Source organism: Bubalus kerabau, chromosome 1 (genome assembly GCF_029407905.1).
Source record: "Bubalus kerabau isolate K-KA32 ecotype Philippines breed swamp buffalo chromosome 1, PCC_UOA_SB_1v2, whole genome shotgun sequence".
Lineage (NCBI taxonomy): Eukaryota > Metazoa > Chordata > Mammalia > Artiodactyla > Bovidae > Bubalus > Bubalus kerabau.
In genome coordinates this window covers 95,321,343-95,344,013 of record NC_073624.1, presented here as the reverse complement: position 1 = coordinate 95,344,013, position 22,671 = coordinate 95,321,343, and the positions used below count along the sequence as shown (strand labels likewise).

At 50.0% G+C, this 22,671-nt stretch overlaps 1 protein-coding gene across 1 annotated transcript; it reads left to right on the top strand.

The window, feature by feature from the left end:
- Window positions 1–11,192: 11,192 nt before the first annotated feature.
- Window positions 11,193–17,188, top strand: KRT3 (keratin 3). Its single transcript, XM_055566370.1, has 9 exons — window positions 11,193–11,828; window positions 12,863–13,083; window positions 13,631–13,691; window positions 14,024–14,119; window positions 14,399–14,563; window positions 14,978–15,103; window positions 15,415–15,635; window positions 15,984–16,018; window positions 16,475–17,188. Exons 1-9 carry the CDS (start codon window positions 11,193–11,195, stop codon window positions 16,801–16,803), a joined length of 1,890 nt encoding a protein of 629 aa, XP_055422345.1. The 3' UTR covers window positions 16,804–17,188.
- The last annotated feature ends 5,483 nt before the right edge of the window (window positions 17,189–22,671 follow it).

Here is a 22,671-nt window from a genome sequence, read left to right as displayed (position 1 = left end):
AGTGGAGGCAGTAGAGGATGCCTGACTGGGGCCAGCCCTGGAGGTTCTGGTTGGACAATCAGAGGTGGGGGTCTGGGTATATAGCCTTTGTGGACCCTCTGTTCTGGACGGATGATACCTGGAGCATCACCATCTTCCCTTCTTCAGCAAAGTTCCAGTGTGCGGTCTGACCTGTATCCCTCTTGCTGTGTTTGCAGATTGCACTCCCCTCCCCCTTCGCTGTCAGTTGGTGCCTCCCACCCTCCATTGCCAGGGAGTGTCTGCAGACTCCAATCGTTCCACAAGGTGCCTCCCACCTTACTGTGTGCAGACGGAGGGCACACGGTTTGCCCAGGCTGGTCTCTGCTCACAGGCAGGCTTAGGGCAGTAGGGCAGAACAGTGAAGGGTGCACCTCAGGGGCTTGGCCTCCCTGGCGGGGGCCTCCTACCAGAAGCAGCCGCTCCCTGGCCTTGCTGGCTGCTCCTTCACAAGTTAATCTCCGCATTGTCCCGGAGCTCACCCCGTGGGCAGAGCAGGAAGTCTTGGACTTCTTCCCCTCACTGCAACCCTCCCCTGGGTGGATGCTGAATAGGCCTTTTCCCTGAGCTTCTGGGGTGGAAGGAGGAGTCAAGGATTAAAAGCAGGGGAGGGGCTTCTCAAGTTCACCCCCCAGGAAGCTGCAGGTCACAGTGAACCACACCAGAAGCTGAAACCCAGAAGCCTGGCAGATTAATGCGGGTGGGAGCACAGGAGTGTCACTGGGGGGCCTCCCAGGCCCTCCTCAGTTGAATTAAACGACTTGCAAAGTTAGATCATAGAGAAGACATGCACGTGTGTATCTTAGCATAGACAGGTTTGTATTTGTAGGCAAGCAGCTATGCAGGTGTGTTTTTAAAATTTATTTAAGAAGACTCCTGTTTAACATAAAAGAGCCCCTTAGGGAGGTGGCTGAGGGAGCTGTGACCCCCTTTGTGGCCCCTTCAGGATTCGGTGCTAGGGCAAAGGGAAGGGTGGGCCGAGAGAAAAAGGTGCCACTTTAGCACCTGCTCCATCTTTTGCTGTGTTGAAGATCGGGACTCAACGGTAGACTCTTTCTCCCATGTTGGTGAGGTGGTGGAAGCGGGCAGGTAGGTGAACTGACAGAGGGCGGGGCTCTAACCTTTTCTGAGAGGCACCCTTTCTTCTAGGAAGTCTCCTGGGAGCCGTTCCACCCTCTTGGCTCACCCTGCTCGGTCTCCCTTAGGCCTCCTGGGGCCTCCTTCTGATCACACTCCCTTCTCTGCATGCTGTTCCGAGGCCTGCTGACCTCCTCTCATCAAACCTCTGTCGGAAAATCCACAGTCTGAGGACTTTGGCTGGACAGGCTTCACTGCGGGGCTCTCTCCCTTGGGGAGGACATAGCTTCATGTGACTGTGGGTTCATGAGTATGGGGGTTGTCGGGCAGGCAGACACGCCAAGTTCAGACTTCCCACACTTTCAAGAGAGTGGCAAGAGCAATGGTGTGTGTGTTAGTTGCTCAGTCGTGTCTGACTCTTTGTGACCCTATAGACTGTAGCCCGTCAGGCTCCTCTGTCCATGGAATTCTCCAGGCAGGAATATTGGTGTGGGTTGCCATTCCCTTCTCCAGGGGATCTTCCCGACCCAGGATTCGAACCTGGGTCTCCTGGATTGCAGACAGATTCTTTACCATTTGAGCCACAGGGAAGCAAGAACAGTGGTAAATGTAAACAATGAGGCTCTGAAAGCACAGGGGAGAAGCATTCAGTTTTTAAAAAGAAATATTTTATTATTTGGCTGTTCCAGGTCTTAATTTTGGCATGACAACTGTTAGCTGTGGCACGTGGACTCCCAGTTGCGGCATGTGGGATCTAGTTCCCCAACTAGGGATTGAACCCAGGCCCTTTGCATTGGGAGTGCAGAGTCTCGACCACTGGATCCCCAGGGAAGTCCCAGAAGCATTCACTTTTGCCAAGAGAATCAAGGGAGGCTTCCTGGAGGAGGTGATCCCTAAGATAAATCTTGAAGCCTGAGAAGGAGTCAATCAGGTGAAAGAGTTGTGGACCTGGAGTTGGGGCAAGGGGCTTAGGGAGGTAGGGTGCTCTGGGCAGTAAGAATACTGGAGTAGAGGCAGGGAATTGAGGCACCATGCAGCGTGTATAAGAACCCACAGTAGCTTGGCATCACACCAGATTAGGAACAGGATGTGGTGGAAGGGAGCCTGGAGAGCAAGGCCCAGGCCAGGCATGGAGGGTGGCTTGGCCCATCATCTGATTTGTGTGGGGCTTTGGCTTTGTGTTCCAAGACTAGGCAAGCTCAGAATAAGGCTTGTCTGAGACAGCAGATCTGAAAGAGACAGAGGGAACTCTGGGGAACCTGCCTTCAGGGAGTGGCCTTTAGGCCCAGGACATGCTTTGGACTCCTGTCTGGGAATGGCCACTTCTGCATCTCACTGCCTTTCCACATGGCTGTCAGGCTGAGTCTTGTGATTCTCTACCTCCTTTCCTAGTCTTGTTCACCAGGAGGAAATGTTCTTTGCTGTCATTCCCTTGTCTTCTATCTCCCCATAGTGATAGTAATTTCTTCAGTATTTGTTGAGCATCTGCTTTATGCCAGAGACTGTAAATCGCTGTTCCTAAGTCTCCTTTGATAACTTACACAGTATCTCATGGTCACCTTATTTCTTATCATGAGCACAGCCTCTGCTCTACGTCCAGCTGGACTCCCTGAAATTCTGCAGTGAAGAGCGCAAGAGCCATGCTTTTAAAAAATCATCATACTCAAAAATCAATTTAAATTTCCCCTTGACTTTCTCTACCCCAGGTTAAACGATTGCTTAACGTTTTTTCCTCCTCCTCTTTTTTCCTTTTGTTTCAATCAATTTATTTACTAACTTTCTATTTTTGTTTTGAATTTCCCAGCAAGGACAAGATGTGATTTCTGCTATTTACAACTTCTGGTTTGAGGAGACACACCAGACTAACAAGATTCAGCATAAGTATGGTGGAGAGCTCCTATCACACAGAGGAATCTTTCATAAATAAAAGGCTCTTCAGGGCGAAACTCGTGTTCAGTTTTTTTTTTAATTAATTTTTTATTGGAGTATATTTGCTTTGCATCCAGTTTTACTGCCCTGTTGATTGTCTCTGGAATGTTCTGTCGCTGCTGGCCCTTCAGTTTCCTCTTCCAGCAGGAGGTAGAAGTGAGCGACTTAAAAGCAGAAGGCGGGTTTCTGTCTTGAAAGGTAAGGAAAGTGGAGTAGGTCTCATCAGTTCCCCCTTGACCCCTAGAATCTGTCACCTTGTAGCTGACCTTTGCTGAAACCCTTCAATGGGCTTCGCCTCTCAGAGTAAAAGCAAGTCTTAGTGTGTCAAAGTCACATGTGTGATGGGATTCCACTCCCCACCCCGCACCCCCAGCCCCAGAACTCATCTCTGATGCCTGTCCTCCTCCCTCACTCTGCTTCAGCTCTGCTGGTCCCCCGCTGTTCCACAACACACTCCTCCCCTGCCTGCCTCAGGGCCTTTGTACATGTGCTTTCCTCTGCCCAGCGCACACTTTACTCAGGTGTGTGCATGTCCTTGCCACCTCACCACACTCAACTGTCTGCTCAGACCACTCTCAATGAAATAGCACCCTTCTTATGTCTGCTGCTGCTGCTAAGTCACTTCAGTTGTGTCCGACTCTGTGCGACCCCAGAGACGGCAGCCCACCAGGCTCCCCCATCCCTGGGATTCTCCAGGCAAGAACACTGGAGTGGGTTGCCATTTGCTTCTCCAATGCATGAAAGTGAAAAGTGAAAGTGAAGTCGCTCAGTCGTGTCCGACTCTTCGTGACCCCATGGACTGCAGCCCACCAGGCTCCTCCATCCATGGGATTTTCCAGGCAAGAGTACTGGAGTGGGGTGCCATTGCCTCCTCCGCTTCTCATGTCTACCCACTTTTTTTTTCTGCTGCCTTTATTTTATAGCACTTTTCACAGCCTGGTATAATGTGTACTTACTTCTTTTATAAGTACTTCTTTTAGTTGTACTTCTTCCAACATTAGAAAATACTGTTGAATTTCCAGAAACTGTCCTCAGCTGTGTTGGGTCTTAGTTGTGGCCTGTGAGATCTCTGCTGAATCATGTGGGGTTTTTCTCTAGTTGTGGCACGCAGTTTCAGTAGTTGCTGGGCCGGGCTTAGTTGCTCTGTGGCATGTGGGATCTTAGTTCCCCGACCAGGGATTGAACCTGTGTCCCCTGCATGGCAAGGTGGACTCTTAACCCCTGGGCCACCAGAGAAGCCCTTGTATTTACTTCTTTACTGTCTGTTTGTTGCTGGCATGTGAGCTCTAGAAGAGCAGGAACTTCATCACTGCTTTCACGGTGCCTGAACACAGTGACTGGAAAGTCGCAAGTGTTCAATAAAGATTCATAGCCCCAGGGCAGGCTGATTGGGGCTGATGCTCTGCATCTGAGAAAGAAGAATATGAAATCGGAAACATGGAGAAAATGAAGTGCCTGGGTCATCACAGGAGCAGTCCATTTGCTGAATCGACCTATGATTTGTCCAGAGCAACAGATGAGACTGTGTTATTGTATTAGGACAGAAGTACACCCCAAAGTGGCATAAAGTGACAAATACAAAGTAACAGCCAGGGTCCCCCGAGTACTAACAATGTCTAGGCCGCATTCTTCATGTTTGCCATACCTTGTTTAATTCAATTCTCACAACAGCTATGGCAGATTAATCTGTTATTTCCATTTGACAGATGAGGAAACTTAGGTTCTAGAAGGTTTCCTGTGTGATCTTGCCTCAGATCCCACAGTAAGAGAGTAAGAGGCAGAGCCAGGCTTCAAACCCAGGATGGCCTGACTTTCATGGTAAAGCCCACGTCTAACCCCTCCACCGGCTCAGGATCGATAGGAGCCGACTGCTAAAGAAGGGCAGAGACTCTTCCCCTGCACTGGAAGAAGCGGTGCCCACATCACAGGCAGAAAGTGTCCCCCTAAGGGTTTCAGTGCATGTTATACCAGCCCTGATTTTTAAAAATTGAAGTGAAGTTAGTTACAATGTTGTGTTACTTTCAAGTGTAACGAAAAATGATTCAGATTCTTTTCCATTATAGGTTGTTACCCTCCTCTGATTATTTTATATTATTTAGATGCCATGATTTTAAGAGCAAAATGGGGTGAAGGGAAACCATGTGTCCTGAAGATCGGGAGAAGCAATTGGGGATATGTAACTGAGAGGACAGTTTCTGGAAATTCAACAGTATTTTCTAATGTTGGAAGAAAATACAGAAACCAAGGAAGCTAGTCTGTGTTACTCTGAAAGGCCAGATGAGAGCAAATCCATTCCACTTCAGGCCACACTGAAGGCCTGCTAGGACCAGATGCTGATGGACACAGAGGAAGGAAGCCTGGCTGTGACAGCAGCGTGGAGGGTCACAGTCCAGCAGGGCATTTCAGCGGGGGACCATGAGCCTGTCTCAGGGACAGAGCTGTCCAGCAGAGGAAGAGTCTGGTTGGCAGGAGTTTGAGACCAGAGGCTGACAGGCCTCAGTTAGGGTGGCTGCTGGGTTACTGTCAGGGTTCTGAGCATCCACATGTACACAAACATTTGTAGACTGAATAAACAGTATGTGCTAAGTTGCTTCAGTTGTGACTCTTTGTGACCCCACAGACTGTAGCCTCCCAGGCTCCTCTGTCCATGGGATTTTCTAGGCGAGAATACCAGAGTGGGTTGCCATTTCCTCCTCCAGGGGATCTTCCCGACCCAAACATCGAACCTCAATCTCTTATGTCTCCTGCATTGGCAGGCGGGTTCATTACCACCGGTGCCACCTGGGGATAAACACTATGTCTTCATATATATGTGTTACCATTTTCAAATGTATGTGATTATAAGATGCAGTTTTATTTAAAAGTATTGCTGAATTCATAGTAAAAAAATACATTCTCAAAAGATACTGAAAATATAAGTTTTGAAGGTCAGGATCATTTCTGATGTTAAAAGGGGCCTTCAGTTCCAGAGAGGGTTGGGTTCCAAATTCACTGATCCCATGAAGAGGAGTCCAGTTCCCACTGGATCAGAAGGCATTAAAGCTAGATCTAAGAAGATCTTCCTTGGGTGACGGTGGTGCCTGGCTGGCCTAGGCAAGCAAGATTTGACGAATTGCCTTCCATGGGCATTCTGAATAGGATAGGCTGCTTGTGTGCATGTGTATGTGTGTGTTTGTGTATGCGGGACTGTCCTGAGGTAGAGGCACGGACTGGCTGGCCTCTTGGCTACAGAGCCCTATGAGACTTTGATTTTATACATTGCAACACAGTGACTCACTCTTCTCTCTAGGGAGAAGGTATTTAGGCTACTTACTTAAGCTTCATAATCCGGGTGCTGAAATGAGTGTAAGCCAACTCTGATTTCTCAAAATGTTTACTGGGTCTCTCAAGCCTGGAGGGCTGAGCCCAACCATCAAGAATTTCAACTCATGGATTGCTTCCTCCTCTTCTATCATTTGCATCCCTGGTGACTCTCCAATCAGAATCGACACCCTTGTCCTGCTAATGGACTCCCGATCCCTATTTTGCTCCCCGTCCCCTAGTGGACAATGTCTTCTCTGCAATCCCGGGTGCAGAATAATAGATTAAATGCACTTTGCTGTAAAGCAGAAATGATCACAACCTTGTAAATCGACTATACTTCAATTAAAAAAAGAAAATAGATTAAACTTCTTTTCCCATTTCTTCCACCACCTGTTGGAGAGTTTCTAGATCTGATGGCAATGGTGGTTGTGACTTTCCTTCTCAAAGATCCCTCTCCAAGGCAATTCCCTTGAAGGAATGAAAAATGTGACTTAGGATCAGTGGGCTCTATCTGCCCCAGTGTGGGACAGAAAGGTATCTTGCTTCACTTCAGGCCCCACACCTGGTCATGCAGCAGCCTCATTCTCTTTGGCACAAAAGACGGGCCCTCCATCCTGTCTCAACCACATCCCCTATGTCTTCTACAATCCCTTTCTGCTCTAGCCAGGTCTGTCTCATCCCTGTATTGATCAGCACTCATACTTGCATATATGAGCATCCATTCTGCCTGGGATGTAAATAGAAAATAATTTATTAAAGCACATTGTTGCTCATGGCCTCTCTGGGGGTTCTACGGCCTGGAACCATGTCCAGCCACCCCTAGAGGCAGCTCTGGAGCAAACATTATGACCATTGCTGCTGTACCAATGATGCGCAGGGGCAGTAACAAAACTTCACCTCTGTCCGTGTGTGGATGTGTGCTCAGTCACTTCAGTTATGTCCAACTCTTTGTGACTCCATAGAGTGTAGCCTGCCAGGCCCCTCTGTCCATGGGATTCTCCAGGTAAGTATACAAGATTGGGTTGCCATGCCCTCCTCCAGGGGATTTTCCCAACCCACGGATTGAAGCTGTGTCTCTTGCATCTCCTGCACTGCAGGCAGATTCTTCACCTCAGAGCCACTGGGGAAGCCCCCACCTCTGTCCATCAGGACTCAGATGTCTCCATCAGAATCTAGGTGTCACGAGGGTGTCTCTCATTGAAAGATTCCAGGCCACAGGCCTGGCTTCTAGCTGCAAAGGAGTCTGGGAATGTGTTTCCTGGATTTTACCCTGAGAAGGTAGGGATCTCACTGTGGGAAATGACCAAAATGAAGGGAAGACATTCAAAGATGTTGTGTAGCCACAGATGACAAAAGTCTACCCAGGTCACCAGGTCCTGAACCTAACCATGCTTGCTTTCGTGCTGAGCCTTGGCTCATGACCAACTGGGTTGGAATGTCTTTCCTTCTGTCTAGCAAATTCTGCCCTTTTTGAAAATTTCAGCTCATGTCTCTTCCTGAAGCCTTACCATGCAATTCCCCTTTTTCATTGCATTTCTGATTCTCCATGCTCTCAAAGCAACTCTAACTTGGGACTTAGTTTTGCACAGTCTTATAATGTTTGGCTTTTCTGCACTGCGAGTTCTTTGGAAACCATTCTTTTTACCACATAGTGATCTGGAGAGTCCATGTCACGTCTCTTATTGGTTCATGGATTTCTCTTTGTTGGGCCGGAAGCTGAGGCCTGCTTCCTCGCATCTCATCATGGAGTTGATGTGGGTCTAGCTATCTGGCCCCATACTGTTCTCACACTCCCTGGGGAATCTCAACTGTTAATTAGCAAATGGAATCATTACTTTATTGGGTTGATTCTTTTGACAGGTATGAAAGCTGAAATTCTCCATGTGATTTGTAAACAAAAATAGCTAAGAATATCAGTGGACACTGAGCACTTACACTGTGCTAGGTACTTTCTGGATGTGACGATGACTATGAGAGAGGTATTTTTAGCAACTTAACTTTACAGATAAGGAAACCAAGGCACAGAGAGGTTAATGAATTTCCTCACAGACACACAGAGACAAAGCTGAAATTCAAAACAGAGAACAGACTTGTGATTGCCATAGGGGAGGGGGCAGGGGAGAGACGGATTGGGAAGTCGGGGTTAGCAGATGGAAACTATTAAATGTAGAATGGATAAACAGCAAAGTCCTACTGTACATCACAGGGAAATATATTCAATATCTTATGATAAATCATAATGTAAAAAAAGAATTTAAAAAAGAATGTATATATATATATGTATAGGTGAATCACTGCTATACAGCAGAAATTAACACAACATTATAAATCAACTATACTTAAAAAAAATGAAATCAAAGCCGAGTCTATTGGGCTCTAAAGTACATACAGTTAAACACTAAGAGAGAAAAAAATATAACCTAATTTTTGCTATACGTTTCATAAAACTCATCCATCTATTATCCTATGAGAACCAGAAGGGTAGAGACTACTGACCATCTTTATCGGTTAATAATGCTGATACACAGAGAATTTAAATAGCCTTGGTCATGGTTAGTCATGGGGAGAGGCTAGTCCAGCGCTGAGTTTGGTTCATTTTTTAAACTCTGGTTTCTCTGAGGGAGCAAAGCTGAGGAGGGTGTGTGTACAGCCACCCTCTGGGCCCTAAGCTAATTTTTCCTGCCAATAATCCTTTGGGTAGCAATTGTGGAAGATGAGGGGTGTAAGTCAGACCTGTTGCAGAGGGAATCCCAGTACTGGGTGGGAGGCAGATTATGTGACTCAAAGGCCCAGTCAACTTCAACGTGATTCTGTGATGGATTCTTCAACTGATTCTTGATACTGTGATTCTAGAGCCTTTTTAATTTTTTTTACTGGAGAGGAGATGCCACTCATTTGCACATATATTTTCTTATATCTGAACACCAAATTCAAGAGGTCTGGATTCTTTATGTTGAGATCATCTCTGTTAGCTTGGACTACCTTATGTAAAGAAAGAAAGTGAAAGTCACACAGTCGTGTCTGACTCTTTGTGATCCCATGGACTGTAGCCCACCAGGCTCCTCTGTCCTTGGAATTTTCCAGGCAAGAGTGCTGGAATGGGTTGCCAGTTCCTTCTCCAGGACGTTATGTAATGGGATTTCAATTAAACTTTGACTAGTTTTATTTGGCTTTAATCCAGCAAACAGGCTTAATTCATTCATCAATTGTTCCATTGAGTGACTGATCATTCACTCAACCAACCAACCTTTAGGAGCATCTATTATTGGCAGAGTGCTGTGCTAAGAACCAGAGGTCCAGTATTTTGACAAGACTGTAAGCTCCTGAAGTTTATGGCTTCATTCTGCGGGAGGGACCACGATGTTGCAGAGCCTGGAGGTAACGAAGTAGGGAGAGGACAGATGGGAGAATCAGGCCACTGAAGAGAGTATCACTTCCTCGCATGTGGGCCATCCCCAGCCCAGCCCAGTGAGTGCTGAAGAATCCACTGTCCTTCTCTCCTTTCCCCCATTCTGAGGAGGCTCCTGCCCAGGCCACACAGGCCACACCCGTAGCAGGGCCATCTGTGCAGCAGACAGAAGGAAAAAGTCTCGTGCTGGAGCGATCCATGGCTGACTTGGCAGGCTCCAAACCTGCGCAGGAAGGCTTTCCTCTTGAACAAGCCAAGCCCAGTCCCTAAGCCTCTGAAAAACTTTAGACTGGCAGATTCTCAGATTTTTGGAGTCAGACACGTACGACTGTGCTGGCGGCCCTGCTGGGCCTGGACTCCTGAGGCTGGGGATGGGGGTGGGGGGTGGGTGTCTTGACACTGAGGCCATAGACCCCCCCAGGAGCACTTGTCCCCTTCCGACACAGAGAACGGCTCCTGTGTCTGTCTCCAGTGGCTCATGCAGTGCCTGAGACGAGTTAGGTCATCTGTCAATAGGTGTCACATTTGTGGTATAATTGATGTTTGAATTTCCAGTCGTCTGGGTCTTGGACTGAAACCAGGGAGATGCCAAAAATGAGGGGAGCAAGAAAGGAAGCTTTAGAGATGTTATGAAGATAGGGAATAGTGTATGGCTTTCCTGGGAAGTTTTCAAAATGAACTGGCTTGTTGAATTTTGCTGACGGCTTATCAAAGCACAGAGTGTTAATTCCCTCCTCTTTTTCAAGAAGAGTTGTGAATCCAAATGCTACCGCCTCCTGAACCACAGCTTAGGAGACAGGGGAACCCAAGAGGCAGCTTTGTGATGCTTCTGGGCTTTGTTTCCAGGAAGGGAAGAGGAGAGATCATCATTTCATCCTCAAATCCAGCACAGAGCTGGGCACACAGTGGGTGCTCCGTGGCCATGTGCAGTCTGAGGAATAGACTGTATCACCCCTCCTGTTGAGATATTTCCCTGAGCCCTTGGGTGGGCTTCACCGTCTCCACCACCCAGACAACCAGAACCTCTCCAACCCACCTTCCACTCCATCCTTTCCAGAGCTGAGCCCAGCTGTGGCAGGACCCAGGACAGCTGGCCAGTAGACAGATTAGTGTGCCTCCTGGGTCCTGCCAGACAAAGCTAGGAGGTGGCCATGCCCAAGCACGGGGCCAAGTCAGGCACCTCCCCCTGTCAGGTAAGCCTGCCACCTTAGCACTTTCACCAATTCAGATTATTTTTAAGGTGTGTTTAGTAGCCCAAAACTAACATTGCCTGGAAGGCAAACCCAACCCATGACTACTTGAGATTAATTATCTCTCCTTCGTTTGAGCCCAGCAGCCTCCTAGATGTATATAAAGGGATTTATCCTGCACAGGTCTTCAGTTTGCTTCTCTCTTCCTCTGGCTCTGAGTGGCCCTGCTTAACTCTTGCACTTTCCCTTCATCGACTTTGCTCACCATGAACAGACAAGTGCGCAAGACATCTGGCGGCGGGAGCCAGGGCTTCTCAGGCCGCTCTGCTGTGGTCTCTGGCAGTAGCAGGATGAGCTGTGTGGCCCGCTCTGGGGGAGGCGGCGGAGGGGCCTTTGGGTTCCGGAGCGGAGCAGGTGGCTTTGGCAGTCGCAGCCTCTACAACCTGGGTGGCAATAAGAGCATCTCCATCAGTGTGGCCGGCTCCCGGGCTGGTGGCTTTGGAGGAGGGCGCAGCAGCTGTGTCAGTGGCTTTGGGAGTGGCTACGGAGGTGGTTATGGAGGGGGCTTTGGTGGTGGTAGAGGAATGGGAGGTGGTTTTGGAGGAGCTGGTGGCTTTGGAGGGGCTGGTGGCTTTGGAGGAACTGGTGGTTTTGGTGGGGCTGGTGGCTTTGGAGGAGCTGGTGGCTTTGGTGGACTTGGTGGTTTTGGTGGACCTGGTGGCTTTGGCCCTGGTGGCTTTGGTCCAGGTGGCTTCCCTGGGGGAATCCAGGAAGTGACTGTCAACCAGAGCCTCCTGCAGCCCCTCAATGTGGAGATTGACCCCCAGATTGGGCAAGTAAAGACCCAAGAGCGGGAGCAGATCAAGACTCTCAACAACAAGTTTGCCTCTTTCATTGACAAGGTGAGGAAGCCCTGATGTGGCCCCCATTCCTAGGTTGGAGACTTTGAGTTTGATATTTACATACAGTGTTTAGGATCAATCTGGAGTGGTCCAGGCTTGAGGGGAAGGATTAGGCAGCATTCTTGGCTCTTATGAGGATGTTCAGGGCTGATGAACCTGCCGATGTGGTCATGTGATTGGGAAAGATGATGGTCCCCTATTTGGATCCCCACATCCCCAAGTCCTGTTTGTCTGCCTCTTTGCTCAAGGCTCCCACCCCTTATCCAGCCTTGGCAGGTAGAGCTGGCAGGGCAGGGTGGGGGTCATGGCCTCTGACAGGCAAGGGTCTGACCCAGAACTGGGGGCTATTCAAACATGAGCTGCCCTCTGGGGCTTTCCAGGAGGCCTCTTTTCTCTATGGTGATGTGCCAGGCAAAGGAGGCAGGCACCTTAGTGAAGGAATTTAAGAGGCTCAAGGGAGAACCTGAGTCCCAAGGGGCTGCTGAGATCCTAGAAACTCAGTCTGCACCCCAATCAACCTCATCGGGAAGAGGAGGGTGCTCAGGGACCTCCAGAGCAGGGTAGCTCACACTGACTGTCTCTCTCCTGTCACAACGATGACAGTAGCATTTCAACTGTGTCAGTTCCTAGCCATTCACATCCTTTGAAGTGAATATCAGTGGGGCATCAATGGTGTCTTAGATGTAAACAATGCTGTTGAGGTTTAAGCACCTTCTTGCAGTATGCTCTATGTTTTTGAAATTGGGCTAGAATCATGAAGTCCCCAGGAATACTGAAGGGTCACGTCTCTCGCTTCCAGGCAGGGGTTACTTCCAGTTTCCCCTCCCATTTCTCCTGCTTCTGTAAGGAAGCCGTCTTGCATCTTCAATGGCCTGACTGCTGTGATTGTCTGACCATACCCTCTCCAGCCACAGAAGGAGCTTTCTAGGCCTTTGTGTAGGGAGATGGGGAGATGCAGACACCCAGTTCTGCCCAAGGCAAGGCCCCTCTGCTCCAAGCGCTGCCTGAGTTTCCTTCTCTCAAATGCACTCCAGGTACGGTTCCTGGAGCAACAGAACAAGGTCCTGGAGACTAAGTGGAGCCTGCTCCAGCAGCAGGGCACACATCCCATCACAGGCACCAATAACCTCGAGTCCCTTTTTGAGAACTACATCAATTCCCTGCGGAGCTACCTGGACAGCATTCTGGGGGAGAGAGGCCGCCTGGACTCAGAGCTGAGGAACATGCAGGATCTGGTGGAAGACTTTAAGAAGAAGTGAGTGACAGGCGCATGTGGGAAGATGCTGGGGGGACCCTGTCTCGGAATCCCAGCTTTCACTGCGTTCCCTTTGCCCACTGAGAGGGCTGTCACTTAGCCCACTTTCCTATATCTTCATAGAGGACAGTTTGGTTCATTGGGTTCCTCCTCACCTTCTTTCCTAAAGGATAGTCCTTTACTAAGAAAATTAGAAGGCTAGAGCTGAAGAAGCACCTTATCATGAGCCAGGCTGGGGAAGATCCTGGCTGTAGGATCTGAAGGATGCTGGGACGACTCACAGGGTGGTGACCAAGCATCCAGTCTACTGGGGATGGAGGGGTTCCCAGGACTTGGAACTTTCTGTGTTAAAACCAGACAGTCTGCCTGAATGAATGGGAATGGTTGGTCCTTCTAACTAACAGGGGGACAGTGAGAGGGTGTGTTTATTTAAGAGGGGAGGGAGGGGGACAGAGGACAGAAGAGAGGTACTTTCAGAGTTTCAGAGAACAGTGACGTTTCTGACTACCTCATACTGCAAACAGTGATTTCTTTTTAACTCTTACAGATATGAGGATGAGATCAACAAGCGCACAGCTGCTGAGAATGAATTTGTGACCCTGAAGAAGGTAAGGGCTGTAGTGTGAGGTTTCTAGGGCTTGTAGGCACTGGTTTCCATCTGGGCTGTGGGGAATCCTTACTCCACTGCCACAGAGCTGCCAAGTTCAAGCAGTTGGAACCAAAAATAAAAGCCAAGTGCATCTTAGTCTGGAGAGATGCCTCAAGGAGTCAGTTCACTCATTTTTTAGCTTTTGAGTAGGACTGAACTTCCGCCACCCCCTTGATGTGAATCCTTCACGTGGAGACCAGCCTTGGACAAGTACGGGTCTTGCTGTGGCTGCAGCTTGCTGTGCATTCTTTGGAGGAATAAGGCCTTTAAGTGTTTATCTGTCTTTCTTAGGACGTGGACGCTGCCTACATGAACAAGGTGGAGCTTCAGGCCAAGGTGGATGCCTTAACAGATGAGATCAATTTCTTGACGACCCTCTATGATATGGTGAGGATGTTTCCTACTAAGAGGGGGCAAGAGAGAGTGAGATATTTTCAGATTTGATAGGTAAGGCCCAGGAAGACTGAGCCTTGAGATAAGGCCTCTTGTTGGGGCTCCCCAGGAGGAACTGCAAGCATGGGATCTCTGAGAGGCTGGCAGGCAGGGCGGAGCCGATCCACCTTCCAAGCTGACTCAGCAGATGGGTCCGTTGATCAGGAGACTCTTGGGCTTCTGTGTGCTGGCTGTAGAGGCCCCAACAGTGAACAGGCCCCTCTGCGTTGGCAGGAGCTGTCCCAGATGCAGAGCCATGTCAGTGACACATCCGTGGTCCTGTCCATGGACAACAACCGCAGCCTGGACCTGGACAGTATCATCGCCGAGGTCAAGGCCCAGTATGAGGAGATCGCCCAGAGGAGCAAGGCCGAGGCCGAGGCCCTGTATCAGACCAAGGTGAGATCCAGGCACCTCTCAGAGGATTCACTGAAGGTCCCAGGGAGGCTGTGGTCCACGGGATGGCTGGGTGGTGGCCATTGGGTGGCCCCTCTGGATTCTCCTCTTTGGAGACATCCTGTCAAGGTTGTTCAGTTACAGAAAGTGCTGCCCCCTAGGGGGAAGTGGTTCCACTGTCCCTTGCCAGACCACATGGAACCCACTGCAGCTTGCTCAGGGATCAAGGGGTGGGAGAACAACAAACCAGGTGTTCTCTTCCCTGCTGCCTCAGAGATGTCCCTGTAGAAACATAATTCAATGTCATTTAAACACAGTGCTTACTAAGTACCTCGAGTTTGGCTGGGTAACATTAGGGATGGAGAAACACGCCAGGCAAAGCTGCATCAACACCTGACTGTCCCTTCTATTCTCCAGTTGGGTGAACTGCAGACCACGGCTGGCAGGCATGGGGATGACCTGAAGAGCACCAAGAGTGAGATCTCGGAGCTCAATCGGGTGATCCAGAGGCTGCGGGCTGAAATAGAGAATGTCAAGAAGCAGGTGGGACAGCCACGGATGCTGGTGTCTAGGCTGATGGGTGAGGGGTGGGGGCTAGGATTTCAGAACTCCTAGTCTGGGGGCGGGGACTTCTGGGGTCATCTCAGGCAGCACTGGCCTTCAAGGAGTTCAAAGACAAAGCCAGTTTAGATGGCTGGTAAGCCACAGCCATCCATCTGTCTTCCGTGCATGAAGACAGACAGAGGTGCTAAGGAAGGGGTGAGATTGACTGACTAGCTCTGGGATAATCTAATCTAAGACTCAGAGAACCCTCCTACTAGGCTCATCATTCCTCCTCCCTCCCCCTGCTCCAGATTGCTAAACTGCAATCAGCCATTGCTGAAGCTGAGCAGCGTGGGGAGCTGGCCCTCAAGGATGCTAACGCCAAGCTCCAAGAGCTACAGGCCGCCCTTCAGCAGGCCAAGGATGACCTGGCCCGGCTGCTGCGCGACTACCAGGAGCTGATGAATGTCAAGCTGGCCCTGGATGTGGAGATCGCCACCTACCGCAAGCTACTGGAGGGCGAGGAGTGCAGGTGAGCCTCTTACTGCCATCTCCCTGCTTCTCCTGCCCCAAGTCACATGCTGAGGGCCAGATAAGTGACCAAGGGAATGGGGAGGAGGCCTGTTATAGAGAGAGGCCCCCACATGGCACAGGGCTTATAGGCAACCACTTGCCTTTGCCAGTTCACGCCCTCCATAGATGGCCAAGTGCATAGGTAACCAGTGCGCATAGGGGTTCTGTGTTGGCCCATGAACAGTAGAGAAAGAGTACTGATGTGCCAGGCTGCTGAATTCTGTTCTGGTTGCTGTCACTTTCATTCATGGACTTGTTGGAAATTTGCTTTGTGACTGAGCTAGCCTTCTCTTGCTTTCTCATACAGGATGTCTGGAGAGTGCCCGAGTGCTGTTAGCATCTGTAAGTAGCCAAAGAAACCGTGACAGTGAGAATTGGTTCTGAAATATCTGTACTAATTCAAGGCGACAGTCCCTAATTTAAACAATATTTCCATGGCGGTTGGACACGTTTTCTGGGGGGCAGAAGGGGCAGCAGATATGCTTTGGTAATGGTTCTGGGCTCAGAGCACTATTAACAGTACTATATGGAGTGTGGGGGGATATCTAATAGGGAGCTTGTTAATAGGAGGAGAAATTCTGGATAATCTCCATGGGGGGTTCTTCAAGAGTTGACAGTGTGTAGAAGGAACCATTGGAAAATTCAAACTGATTTAACACTGAGGGGGTGAACACCTCACCACATCAGAACGCAAAACAGTAATCATCAGGTTCAAAGCCGCCTTGATCGCCTCTCAATCGTTATGATATAGAGAGGTGGTGGCTGGGAGCTGATCGCCGTCTGTGGTCTCCCCTGCAGCCGTGGTCAGCAGCAGCAGCACCACCTCCGCCTCCGCGGGTGGTTTCGGAGGCGGATACGGAGGTGGCGTCGGCGTGGGAGGCGGCGCCCGTAGCGGCTTCGGCGGCGGCAGCGGAATCAGTGGCAGCAGCGGCTTCGGCGGCGGCAGCGGCAGCGGCTTCGGAGGCGGTAGCGGATTCAGTGGCAGCAGTGGATTCGGCGGCGGCAGCAGCGGATTCGGCTCTGGCTCCGGGGTTCGCTCTGGGGTCAGCGGTGGAGGCCTCGGCTCAGGCAGCAGCCGGGGCGGCAGCGTCAGGTTCTCCCAGTCCTCCCAGCGCACCTCCAGATAAAATACCGCGCAGGGCACCGCAGCCGCCCCAGCGCCGACCGTCGTTCCCATCCGCTCCTCAGTTCTCACCTCTGCAGCCTCCTCAGCGCCCTCCCACCCCTCTGCCTCTCCCCTCTCCAGTCCCCGCCAGCAGCCGCTTTTTGGGGCTAAAAGACCGGGGCCTCATGTCCTTCAAGCATCCAGATCCCCGAGCAAGAGCAGCCAGGACAATTTCAGACTCTCTCTCTGGCTCCCGCTGGAGCCTGTGATTGTCTAGGTGTGGCCTCAGCCACCATCTTCGCTGCCCTTGGGGCCTCCTCCCGGGGTGCAGTGGTCACCACAGTTCTGATGTATATAACACACAGGTCCCTCTGCCCATCCGTTCTGTCGCCAGTAAAATGCATTGTGTTTACGTCTGGCCTCTGAGTCTCTCTGGACGCCTTTCTCCCCGCTGAACTGACTTCTTCCATCCTGTCCCATGTGGGCCGGCCCTTCTACAGGATGGCTGAGTACTACTCCTCTGAAACCCAGACAGTTACTCTCTATTGTCCATCGTATGGATCTGACTGGGCGAGATCTGGTTGTTCCTTTATTCTCTGAGCACTGGGACAACTGAGCTACTGGGAGAGGTGGGAGTGGGGAGCCGGGAGGGGGAGGATGGGGCCACACTCCAGGAGCCTGGTGGGGAGTTCTTGGTGGTGTCCCAACTGCAGACATTCCTTCTCTAGTTTGGGGGAACCATGAACTGAACTGAACTGAACTGAAGAGGGCCTTGAGGTGTCTGGGGACAGAAGATTTTTTTCCTTGGTGCTGGTCCCCATTCCAGCTGACCCCCTGAAAGCTTTCCCCTATCAAGGTGCGCCCGGGAAGGTGTGAGCTGAAAGAACCCCAGGGCTACTTCCCACGGGCCACCTGTTTCAAAGTCTGACCCACGACCCGCTGTCCACGCCCCCTTCAACACACACACAAAGGGTTCCATGTTCATTGAATCTTTCGTCTTTGGAGCACATATTAGAGGTTCTGAGAAGTCTTGTAGGAAAGAGTCACCCGTTAGTTATCTGTAACCCAGAATTTTCCACACTCCCTTCCTGGTAAACAATTATTAACATCCCTCAGAAAAGGCCCTGTTCCTGAGCACGCAGGCATGCAGTCTGGATCCCTGGGGTGTGTGTAGCAGCCGTGGAAGTTCCTGGTGGCTGCCCTACACCAGGAAGCCCTGATAATGTGGTCATTGGCCTTGGGAGGACTGTTCAGAAGGTCATGATTGGAAGGGATTCAGGCAGGAGGAGTGGCCTGCTTAGAGTCCAGGAGCAGCCGAGGGGCTGAGCTGGGAGCGAGCGCACAGGAGGATCCTGAATCTGGAACTCCTCCGCTTCCCCACACTTATCTCTGAGGCTGTGGCTGCTGCCCTCCAGGCAAGGCTGGCTGCCTGGGTACCCAGGGAAGACACAGATGATGGAGTGGGACGTTTAGCCAGGCCAGGCCAGGAAAGCAGTATTTCCATCTTAGGCCAAAGCTGAATTTATTTCAGAGAATGGAAATGACAGTTCAAGAAACAAATAAAACTGGCTACTGGGGCGCAAAGAGATTTATATAGAAATTCCACACCCAGGCTTGGCAGAGCAATGCAGTCAGTGGCAATTCTTTGATCTCCCAGGAGGCTCTCTGAAGGAGGTGGTATTCGGTCATTGCTGCTCCATTCTGGGGCAGGATGGAACTTTTTCTTGTTGGTATCCTTCTGTGGAAAAGGAGCGGGAAAGATAGGTGGGGAGATTCAACGCCTGCCCTGCCCAGACTTGACGCCAGGCCAGCTATGGGACAAGTGTTTCATGCTGGATGAAGTCATCATTAATGGATGCTTGCCTTCCTTCCTTCAGCTCATATTCATTAAGTGTTTACTTTCTGGCCCTAGGCTAAATGTCGGACTTACATTGGTGAGCGAAATATCATTTCTCATTTTTGTAAGGGAGCCCCCAAACAACCACAAAGTAAACAAATAGCTTTAAGCTGTGATAAGAATATGAAGAGAAGAAGCTTGGGGGCTGCACTGGAGAATGAGAGGACTGAATGGAGTGGGTGAGGCGGTGAAGGAGAGGGAAGATTCATCGTGATGCCCAGCTGGAGCAACTGGGTGGCTGGGGTGATGCCATGCATTGAGGTAGAGGGGTGTGTGTGGAGGTGGGGTGGGTCTGAGGAGGGACTTCAGGAGCTCTGCTCTAGAGAAGTTTGAGTTGCTTATGGGACAGCTGAGTGGAGGTCTCCTGACTGCACTTGTGGATTTAGAGGGAAGCCTGTCAGGGCTGGAGACACCCATTTGGACAGCACTGCATCAGGCTCGTTAGAGTGGTTCCTAAGCCAAGGGAACTGAGGAGAGAGAGGAGGGAAGAGGACCCAGGTGAGCTCCAAGAAAGCCTGGCATTTGGAATCAGGAAGAGGAGGAGAGAGCCAGGCTATAGAGCCTGGTCCAGGTTTTCCAAAATGCCTCCCTCCATCTAAGAGGTCACTGCTGCTGCTGCTGCTAAGTCGCTTCAGTCGTGTCTGACTCTGTGCAACCCCTTAGACAGCAGCCCACCAGGCTCCCCTGTGCCTGGGATTCAACAGGCAAGAACACTGGAGTGGGTTGCCATTTCCTTCTCCAATGCATGAAAGTGAAAAGTGAAAGTGAAGTCACTCAGTCGTGTCTGACTCTCAGTGACCTCATGGACTGCAGCCTTCCAGGCTCCTCCGTCCATGGGATTTTCCAGGCAAGAGTACTGGAGTGGGGTGCCATGTTTTTAAATGGGCTCTAAGGGAAGCCCAGATTGGGCCCAGGCTTCCTGGGGACACCGTCCACTCCTTTCAAGTCTCATATTCAGATGGGAGCTTCTTGCCTTTGCTGCTTCTCTCTGGACTCTAACTTATATCCACAGGGCCTTGTTCATCCTGGGCGGGTGGTTTACAGGAGACCACAGGGGAAATCCATGCAGCATCTTCTTTTCTTTAAAAAAAAACAAAAACATTTTTAATGTATTTTTGGCTGCATTGGGTCTTAGTTTTGGCACTCAGACTTCTTTCTAGTTGTGGCATGCAGGCTTAGTTACCCTGAGGCATGTGGGAATCTTAGTTCCCCTACCAGGAATGGAACCCACATCTCCTGCATTGAAAGGTGGATTCTCAACCATTAGACCACCAAGGAAGTCCCCCTGCAGCTTCCTTTTTAAAAAAGAAATCCATTTATTGTATTTATCTTTTGGCTGTGCTGGGTCTTTGTTGCTGTGTGCAGGCTTTCTGTAGTTGCGGAGAGCAGGGGCTGCGCTCTCATTGTGGTGTGTGGGCTTCTCACTGGGGTGGCTTCTCTTGTTGTGGCGCATGAGCATGCGGCGTGTGGGCTTCAGTAGTTGCTGCAATGGGCTCAGTAGTTGTGGTGCATGGGCCCAGTTGCCCCTTGGCATGTAGAATCTTCCTGGACCAGGAATCGAACCAGTGTCCCCTGCACTGCAAGGTGGATTCTTTACTGGTCCACCAGGGAAGCCCCCTCCCTCTGCCACCCCATGCAGCTTCTTAAAGGAGAGAATAACCAAGCGTTGCCCAGCTCAGAGGGGATGGCACCGTGGAAAGGGCTATCTCCCTGTTGTGTCATTCACTGTCCCAGAGGAATGGCCAGACAGGTGAGCTTGGTGCAGGGACCTGTGAGACAGAAGGAGTTAATCCCATACTTGCCTGGATCTCAGCCTAGCCCTGACCATTTCTAATCCAGACTGACAGCACCTCTAGGGAACTTTGCCTGATTATTATCCCCTTTCTTTCGCCTCAGCATGCACATCATTTGTTTGTGAAGATCGATGTTGACTTTTCAAGTGCTCTTCAATCCCTGGCCTTGGGCCTGCTTGTACTTGACTCTCCATTCTTTGAGCATGCAGCCAGTTGGTGCTGTGTCGTTCGTTCCATTTCCTGTCTTCTAAGGCATGGTTTCTTGCCCACAGAGGAACCCACAGAGATTGCTGAATGATGCTGACTTGTGTGTTGGAACCTAAACTGGGATTTAGGGTCATGGGTCAATGATCAAGTATTTATGGTTTTTTATTTTTTTCATTATTTAAAGGGACTTCTCTGTAGCTGAGATGGTAAAGAATCTGCCTGTGATGCAGGAGATCTGGGTTTGATCCTTGGGTCTGGAAGATCCCCTGGAGAAGGAAATGGGAACCCACTCCAATATTCTTGCCTGGAAGAGCCTAGCAGGCTAAATAAAGTCCATGGGGTTGCAAAGAGCTTGACTAAGTGACTAACATACACCACACACTCATGGATCGATGATCAAGTATTTATTTTTTCATTATTAAAAAATTTTTTTTTTAATTGAAGGACAATTGCTTCAAAGAATTGTGTTGGTTTCTGCCAAACATTAACATGAACCAGCCATAGGTATACATATGTTCCCTTTCTCTTGAACCTCCCTCCCACCTTCCTTGCTCCCCTGTTTTGCTCCATCTCCCTCTTCCTTGGGCGTGGAGTGGTACCACTTCCTGTGAGGACACAGAGGACCCCGGCTGTATCCTCCACCACATTCCCATCACCGTCCATTCCTCTCTGCCTAGTCCCCTCATGCCTCAGTTGGAAAGAATGCTCAAGATAGTACCTTCCTGTTCTCAGAGCTTATTGACTCACCCCTTGATGTTAAGGAGACCAAGACATGTTTTTAGATTTCAGTTATTCCCTTCTACCTCCTCCTGGGATGTGGGCTACATGCCAGAGAAAGTATCAACAGCGATGGTGAAACAGCTATAGAAGGCTCTCTGAAGGAAATCAGGGGATTGCTTCCCATAAGAATCTGTCTGGGGATAATCCAGACTTGATTGCTGATGATCAAGTCTGAATATAAAATTTTGGGTACTTGGTAGGTCAATCTCTATATGACTCTCCCCTGTTTTGCCTTAGAGTTGGGTGGGGTTTTGTTAGCCAATCATCAGAGATCTCATCTTTTGGGATGTGGGTTGCCCCTTCCCTCTGCCTTCTCAACACCTTAATCCAGGTACATTCTGCCACCAAGACCAAAAATGTGGACCCTTTGTAAGTCTCAGGATGACTGAAAAAGACTCACTTGAGTTCTGAAAACACTTTACATATTTCATCTGTATTTTATCTACACTCCTCCTGTTGGGCAGGAGTTTAGTCAAGAGCTAAATGAGAGGCGACTCCTCTGGCTGCACATCCAATGGGCCACCTAATCCCACCAAGCTACTTACCAACCCCACCCCCAAATGCCCCCATCATCACTCCAAAATAGTCAGGGGACAGGAAAAAACCCCCACTGGCTGACTGGAGGGACTTTCTCTCCTCTGGCACATAAACTCACACCTCACACTGTCATGTACTTAGATAACCTTTGGCAGCCATTTGGCTCATTAAATAATCATAAATATTCTATGAATACATACATCTAATTATAACAGACTGAATTATGGAGAAGTGCATGCACAGTAGAGCCTCTTGTTATGTAACCTGCAGCTGTCATTCAAGACTGTCAATCAGCAACTTCCTGGATTATGCACATAACCTTGCCTTAAACACTCTGCACCCCAGCCCTCCAGGGCCATTGTCTCCCTTGGCCCAGCCCATCTCCCTCTTGAGGTATTCTCTCTTTCCTTGTCTTCAATAAACTCTCTTGTAACGGGTAAGAACTCAGATTCTTCTTTGAGTCCTTACCAAAAACTGAGGCCCATGGGAGGTGGGGTCTCCAGACTCTCCTTTGCAAATACTCCCAAGCCCGTCTGGCCTGCCAGCTCCACAGATGCACATCTCTGCTGTGGTTAAGATCAAGCTCATCACCCCAGCCTTTCCATCCCAGACCAAGTTGGAAGGCTAGCTGGTTCTCCTAGGAAACCACTGACAAAGGTATGGTGGGAGCAGTTCA

What these genes read in the sequence shown, in the direction of transcription:
- KRT3 (XM_055566370.1), top strand. Translation starts at nt 11,193, where the DNA reads ATGAACAGACAAGTGCGCAAGACATCTGGCGGCGGGAGCCAGGGCTTC. An exon ending in GTGGAAGACTTTAAGAAGAA is followed by an intron (nt 13,084 to 13,630) that starts GTGAGTGACAGG and finishes TAACTCTTACAG; the next exon opens with ATATGAGGATGAGATCAACA. An exon ending in CCCGAGTGCTGTTAGCATCT is followed by an intron (nt 16,019 to 16,474) that starts GTAAGTAGCCAA and finishes TCTCCCCTGCAG; the next exon opens with CCGTGGTCAGCAGCAGCAGC.